The sequence below is a fragment of the Capsicum annuum genome, chromosome 6 (assembly GCF_002878395.1).
Source record: "Capsicum annuum cultivar UCD-10X-F1 chromosome 6, UCD10Xv1.1, whole genome shotgun sequence".
In the NCBI taxonomy this organism is placed as follows: Eukaryota; Viridiplantae; Streptophyta; class Magnoliopsida; order Solanales; family Solanaceae; genus Capsicum; species Capsicum annuum.
The window spans coordinates 222,607,549-222,615,068 of NC_061116.1; the positions used below are offsets into that span (position 1 = coordinate 222,607,549).

The window sequence follows — 7,520 nt, forward strand, 5'->3', positions numbered from 1 at the left end:
TGGCGCGACCAGCAGCACGGACTGCTGGGGTCCAATTGGTTCTACTAGACCCACTACTAGCCTTGGTTCCACCACTCACACCCCGTCTAGCAATGGTAGGTGTTAGTAGGACGCACATAATGATAGAAAGCACAAGGATAATCTTCATAACGTTCTTCATCTTTTTTCTTCGGCTTGTTATATTAGCTACTGACAGCCTTTTTTTCTCTTCGAAGTGTCTTTCTTTTTGGTGCAAGTGAAAAGTTTGGATATGCAGCAATTAAACAATAAGCTTGTCTATTTATATTGCTATTTTGCACGTTTTCTTATCAAATAGCTAGGGATGCAATTTGGTTGCAGATCAGATGCCCAACTTTCTTTTACACGGTTGAGAAGTTGCACTAGTGTCCAACTTGTACGTTGAAAAAGTCCAAAGGACATAGGAGAACAAGACAACTAACATATACGGTATAATTCTGTGGGTTTGGAAAAAATAGAGTTCACATAGGCCCTCGGCTCAAGGAAAAAGATAGTCCAAATAATAGAAGTGAAGAAGTCATAACAAAATACTATAGACAACATACATGACAAATAAAATACTATAGACAACTTACATGACAACTCGTGTTTTCTTAATTAGATCTCAAAATAGAAATAATCTTGACATGTATAAAAATTGAAGACGCAGGCAACGGATCTTTGACTAGATTAATATTTAAATAACTGATGTTCTTGTCAGTTTTAATATCTCCTTAGTTTTCAAGAAACGATTGATGATATCCTCCTATTTTTATGTTATTAATTACATGTGTGTTAGAAGAAAAGATTTTGAAGGGAAGATGTAAAATGAACCAGTGTTGAAGAGTTGAGATCGATGGGTCATTCCGCTATAGAGTCTTGAATATTCATCGCTCATGAGCTAGTACCTGTGATTGAGTTAAGATTGAGATCCATTTCTTTCTAATTAACACCATAAAAAATTATTTAAAATTAAGTGGTGAGAAAATTTAAATAATCAGAAAGCACGCTAAGTTATTAGAATAAGAAAGATTGTCGACCAACTACTTCAAAACTTCTGAGATTCAAATAGATATTTCCTCTTTATTTATTGTTACTAATATTATGTTCGTATATAATACTAATGGTTATGCTGGCGTTCTATATTGAAAGTCAAATGTGGGACAGTGTTAATCCAATTTTACAAGTTGGACGCACCCACCATTACTACAATTACAAGTTGGAGGTACCCATAAAAATGAATTTTCTTAAAATGATTAGTGAATTTGCCGCACGAGGTTCGTGCAATCTTACACGCAAGTGTATTTGGAACATTTCTTGTAAATTCATTTGGATAGAAAGAATAATTTTTTTCACGTATACCCATAAAATTATCAATGATCTAAATGGATCAAATTACAAATATAAATATGCATTTATATTGGAGTTTTGAAAGGAATATTTTCTCAGAATATACCACATGTAAAACCAATTTATTAAAACAAAAACGTGTATTGCCTATTATCACTAGTCATATTTAGGCAAATTGACGAGATTTTATTCATTTTTCCCTCTTGAAATTTTTACTTGGGCTTTCATTCTTCTTTGCATGTCCCACAAATTTCTCTCTTTTTCGTTTGTTAAAACTGGGAAATTTATGATTTTGAGGGAAATTTAAACCGCATCGAATTGTATAATTGTTCTTTCTTTTGTTGTAGATATCGAACGTGTTGTACCTCATTGACTAAGAAGAGGACGAACCAACAACTACACATGAACCCCTTCCTTTCAATTGTTGCCAGGACTTTCCTGGCCTGATTGAGTCGGTAAATAATGATCTAAGCAATTAAATCACTGTCATTTGACCCTTTTTCCCGGTCGTGGTTCTCCACTTATATTCTTCTCAAAATAGGGGTAAAAGTTACTGACGCATCACCCTCCACGACACCACTTGTGAAATTACATTTGACATGTTATTAATACAAGTCTTTTTTCATATTACCAGTCTCACTTATAATGAAAAGTTACCTCTAGTTACCTTATAAATGTCCTCATAGTATAATAATTCTTTATATATTAGGGATCGTTTAGTAGGAGGGAAAAAGATAACTAATTCCGAGATTAATTTAGAAGATGAGCGTATATCCCATGTTTGGTTGGAACAAAATGCATGTGATAATTCATCCCAGAATTAGTATCCGGGATTACAGTATTTTCTTATTCATCCTTAATAGTGGGATAACTAATTTCGAAATTGCTAATCTCGAGATAACTCGTTTTCCAACCAAAAGAGGCTAAGTATAGAAGTTAAACTAGCCATAAACATATATTATTAATAACTTATTTTATACTATAAGTTAGCAATGAACATATATTATAAGTTAGCGGTTATAAATGTATGAGGCCTGATTAGTCAGAGGAAAATGAGAGGATAGGCAAGATCATAGACAGCAAAAAATGCGGTTGATTTCCACCAATGACTTTGCAATTATAACCAATTTTTTCTTTAAATGCATCAGCTTTGCTCCCTATTCTTCCTCAGTTTTTTTTTTTCCTTTTTCTTCTTGTCTATATTGAATTATCTAGCCTACTACTATTCCAGGACCTTCCCCACCCAATAATTTTAAAAGTAACTATCTCATTTTCTATGATTTTTGCATGTCATTGTCTTTATGTTTGAATTTTGTTCAGTTTTTTATTTAAGGCTTTCAATTTTGGTCATAGGTATTTGATAAAAAATGGCAGATGGTGAGGATATCCAGCCACTCGTCTGTGATAATGGAACTGGAATGGTTAAGGTACGAAATACGTAACACATTTTAAAATTTTCCAAAAGATTCAATAAGATTCAATTTTTCCTAGTCAAATACTTAAAATTAAATCCTATAAATCAAAGTCATTCGATTGAAAAAGTTTCATCAAAAATAGCTTGCAGCACTAAACTTTCGTCAAGTTTTATGACAAGGCAACCTGACTAATTTTATGGCCATCAGCAAATTTTATGATAACACAATCTGACAAATTTTATAGTGTGATCCAACAAAATCGTGAAAATTTGTTGGCGGATTTCTGGCAAATTTTGTCTGTTCTATTCGTGAAAAGCACCCTTGATTATCATGCATGCAACCACCTTAACTTGAACTTGTGACCTTTTGATCACATGGTGACAACTCTTAACCATCGCGCGCCAATGCTCCCTTTGAAGGATAAAATGCCATTGATTTACCAATTATATGTTCCTCTTTTGACTTGTGTAATTGTCATTTATAGGCGGGATTTGCTGGAGATGACGCTCCAAGAGCAGTATTCCCTAGCATTGTTGGTCGCCCTCGTCACACGGGAGTAATGGTAGGAATGGGCCAAAAAGATGCATATGTAGGAGACGAAGCTCAATCCAAACGTGGTATTCTCACTTTGAAATACCCTATTGAGCATGGTATTGTCAGCAATTGGGACGATATGGAGAAAATTTGGCATCATACATTTTACAATGAGCTTCGTGTGGCTCCAGAGGAACACCCTGTACTACTAACAGAAGCACCTCTTAACCCCAAGGCTAATCGTGAGAAGATGACTCAAATCATGTTTGAGACATTTAACACCCCGGCTATGTATGTTGCCATTCAAGCTGTTCTATCCCTTTACGCCAGTGGCCGTACAACAGGTGAACCATTTCTTGCATTTTCATTCCGCTCTATATAGTGTTTGAGAGTTCAGTCAACTGAGGAAAAGTTCTAATCATGTTAGTACGTTTACTTCAGGTCATGCTTTCTGCAAGTACTTTAGTCCTGTCATAAAATATATGCTAGCGCAAAATATATAGACTTAAAAGGTTGTTTGCGGTTTATTTTTATGTACTATCGGACTTTAAATGGGGTGACATAAGTTGTGAAGATTCGTAAATAGTTGATTCCAATTTGTTCGAGATTGAAGTACAGTTGCTGCATTCTATTCTGATCAGCTGAGCGAACATTTATTTTTCACTTGGCGCGAAGAAAGTAAACAAGAAAGATGAAATCCTGTGTTGCACAACATGTTTTCAATACTAAACTGTTCTAAGAAACATGGAGGACCTAGTTCAATGTAAAATAAATGGCATCATTTCTTCATCTCCTCTAGGTTTCTGACATGTAAGAACTGTTGTTTTCGTGTTTACTTTATGGCGATTCGGCTGTAACACTGAATCTCATATCTAGGTATTGTCCTGGACTCTGGTGACGGTGTCAGTCACACTGTCCCAATCTATGAGGGATATGCTCTTCCACATGCTATTTTACGTCTTGATTTGGCTGGTCGTGACCTCACTGATCACCTAATGAAAATCTTGACGGAGCGTGGTTACTCATTCACCACTTCAGCAGAAAGGGAAATCGTGAGGGACGTGAAGGAAAAACTCTCATATATTGCTCTTGACTATGAGCAAGAATTGGATACATCAAAGACTAGCTCTTCTGTTGAGAAGAGCTATGAGTTGCCTGATGGTCAGGTTATTACGATAGGTGCTGAACGTTTCCGATGCCCAGAAGTACTTTTCCAGCCTTCTATGATCGGTATGGAAGCTGCTGGCATTCATGAAACTACTTACAATTCGATCATGAAGTGTGATGTGGATATCAGGAAGGATCTTTATGGTAACATTGTACTTAGTGGTGGTTCGACTATGTTCACTGGAATTGCTGATAGAATGAGCAAGGAAATTACTGCCTTGGCTCCAAGCAGCATGAAAATTAAGGTTGTTGCTCCACCTGAAAGGAAGTATAGTGTTTGGATTGGAGGTTCTATTTTGGCTTCTCTAAGTACCTTCCAACAGGTTAGTAAAAACTTGAAAATTGACAAGATTCAATTATGTTAATTGTCATTAGTACATATAATTTGCTTGTGTACAAGGTCTTTGGCCATATCATAACACTTCTTGACATACATCAGATTCTTGTGGGACTGCTTCTTATTCTATGTCATAATTTTAGTTCCTAGAGTATGTCAAATTCGGTTAAAAGAACAAGACTAGTGTTTGTCACTATTACATGTGCAAAGTTCAGTTACATGCACTACATGTCTAATTTAGCAAGTTTCAGGTGTATATAGATGCTGTTTTTCCTCCCAATCTCCTATTACTCTGTGTCTCATTCTTTAAGTTCATTTCCTGACGAAGCGCTATACTTGTTTTTCCCTTTGAAATGCAGATGTGGATTGCAAAGACAGAGTACGATGAATCTGGTCCTTCCATCGTCCACAGGAAATGCTTCTAATTGTGTAGACATGTAACTAACTGTAAGTTACTTTGTTGTTATAACCAAGGCAAAGAAATTTTTCCAGAGCATACAGATTATGTTGTGAACCTTTGCCCTTCAACTGTAACTCAAAACGCTCTTGATGATATTTGTATATTACATGCAGAAATATAGATATTACATCCTGTTTCATTTTACCATAGCAATAATTTTGGTCAAATTTATAATAGGCAATTATAGTTTCGCACTTGTGTCAGTATGTTAGCTTGTTTTTGGACTAGTCTGTTAAATATTGTCTCTAAGACGATTGCATAATAAGATAAAGAGGATAAAATATGTGAAGTGTGCAACGAGCCAGATTTTTAACACAAACACGAAATGTATTTAATTTATAATCGCTCAACGCAAATTATAATTTAGAATCCGAACAAGAAGTAATAGTCACACTAACTAAGATGAGATAACATAGTAAGAAAGTAACAAGAAGGGGATGAGATACTAGACACGGAATGGAGATGAGAGTACAAGCCAAGGCTTCACATAATAAACATAACTGTTCTGTCGAATCCCAAGTCCTATCTAACCAATTGACAATTGGGCTTGGATCCCAAATAAAACACTCCAACATTTCAATGGGTCCAATAATTACAACTAGATCAATCCAATTCACCACTTTTAACCCATAGCCCAGTACAAAGTCGACTTGGTTCACAACAAATTGATATTGGAGTCGCACTCTTTAAGCACCATGGTATCTGCAGTGCCCAAATATTAGGCCCCATACCGACTTAGGCCTCTACTCTTTGATCCGAACCCTCTTCTGCTTACCTTTAATGAATGGAATTGTCCCACATCTGTAAATGAATGCAATTTCGGGCTCGTTATAAGGATTGGACAATCTTTCTTCCTTTCATCTAATTTTTGGATTGTGAATTAGTTCGACGATCTAATGGGGTCGTTTGGTAGGGTTTATTCGACAATCTAATAGATGTATTAGAAAATCTAATATATGTATTAGTTATGGGGTTTGTGAGTTAGGCCGAAGACCTAATTTGATAACTCGAAGGGGTCGTTTTGTAGGATCTATTAGAAAATTTAAATTTAATACATGTATTAGATATGGTATTACTAGCAATACATGAACTATATACACTACCAAAAAGTATTTCCAAACTAAAGGTATTTGTTAACACTTTCACGGTAAAATACTTCTGGTTCTCCAGCCCAAAAACACCAGGGTTTTTTCCAAAAAGTAAGTCATTTTTATCCTTAAATTATTCAGTTCCATTATATTTGGAAAGAGACGATTAAAGCAATTATTCAAATTTAAAAATATGGATATACTTGTTATCATCCACGTAAAATGCTTTTAAATCATCAAGTGTCTAGCTTCATGAATCTGTTGAATTTGGAGGTATTATATGTACTAGTTTTTAAAATTCAATGATCATTTTGACTATTTTTAAAAAGTGATTGCTACAATTGCTATAATTGAAATCGTTATCAAGATGCTTCAATGTCCCAGTATTTCTGAATTGTTATTTTCTTTTATTCAAATGTTGACTAGAGGTACATATATGGACCACATATGTGTAATTTGTTCATCCATAAAATCCCATACCAAATTAAAATGTCTATTTTTTCAACATGCTTAGATTGTTTCTTAAAAAGTTGAATGCATGTTTAGCCGGTTCTTGAGGGATAAAAATCAATGACCGGCAAAAAATAGAGGTAAAAGCGCAAATGACCTTTTTTTTCAACGCACACATGCCCTGCCATAAGTTTTCGAAAAGAAAAATCAAGGGGTTTTGTTGAATTTATTTAATGTGAGGAAGTGAATTTTTAAATTTGGTCTCATAAGTTTCAGTATTGATCACTAAAGTTGGCATCTACGTACCTGAAATGTTGGCCCCAAAATTTATGACAAAATGACAGGTTTTCTTATTTATTGTTGATGAATTTGATACTCCTAACTTCTTCTTCTTCTACTACTACTTCTCAACCTTCCCACCCAACTTTTTTTTTGCATTTACTACCCAAATTTAAAAGATTGGTTAGTGGTTAGCCATAAGGGATGATTTCATAACCCAGAATAGCTCTGAATCTTGGCCACTCCTGCTTCATGCAGGCTTGGTGGTTATACATGCTCAGGAAGTCATAAATACATACGTAACGGGTCAAAACTTTGGAAATCGGGGTCCAAGTTCTAACAAAAAAAACCTCTCATACCCGCATCACCATCCCAATAACAATGGGCATGGAGGGTGGTGGGTGGCTCTCATACCATTGATACAGCGTAAGAGAACCACACCC

The 7,520-nt window shown here is 35.3% G+C and overlaps 1 protein-coding gene across 1 annotated transcript; it reads left to right on the plus strand.

Moving 5' to 3' along the window:
- Positions 1 to 2,406: 2,406 nt before the first annotated feature.
- LOC107875540 (actin) lies at positions 2,407 to 5,399 on the plus strand. The gene is made up of 5 exons (XM_016722297.2): positions 2,407 to 2,605; positions 2,701 to 2,774; positions 3,247 to 3,640; positions 4,173 to 4,786; positions 5,160 to 5,399. The coding sequence occupies exons 2-5, from the start codon at positions 2,715 to 2,717 to the stop codon at positions 5,223 to 5,225; spliced, it is 1,134 nt and encodes a 377-aa protein (XP_016577783.1). The 5' UTR covers positions 2,407 to 2,605; positions 2,701 to 2,714; the 3' UTR covers positions 5,226 to 5,399.
- The last annotated feature ends 2,121 nt before the right edge of the window (positions 5,400 to 7,520 follow it).

Coding starts and splice junctions, on each gene's coding strand:
- LOC107875540 (XM_016722297.2), top strand. CDS start 2,715: ATGGCAGATGGTGAGGATATCCAGCCACTCGTCTGTGATAATGGAACT. Junction 3,641..4,172: donor CGCCAGTGGCCGTACAACAG/GTGAACCATTTC, acceptor TCTCATATCTAG/GTATTGTCCTGGACTCTGGT. Junction 4,787..5,159: donor CTCTAAGTACCTTCCAACAG/GTTAGTAAAAAC, acceptor TTTGAAATGCAG/ATGTGGATTGCAAAGACAGA.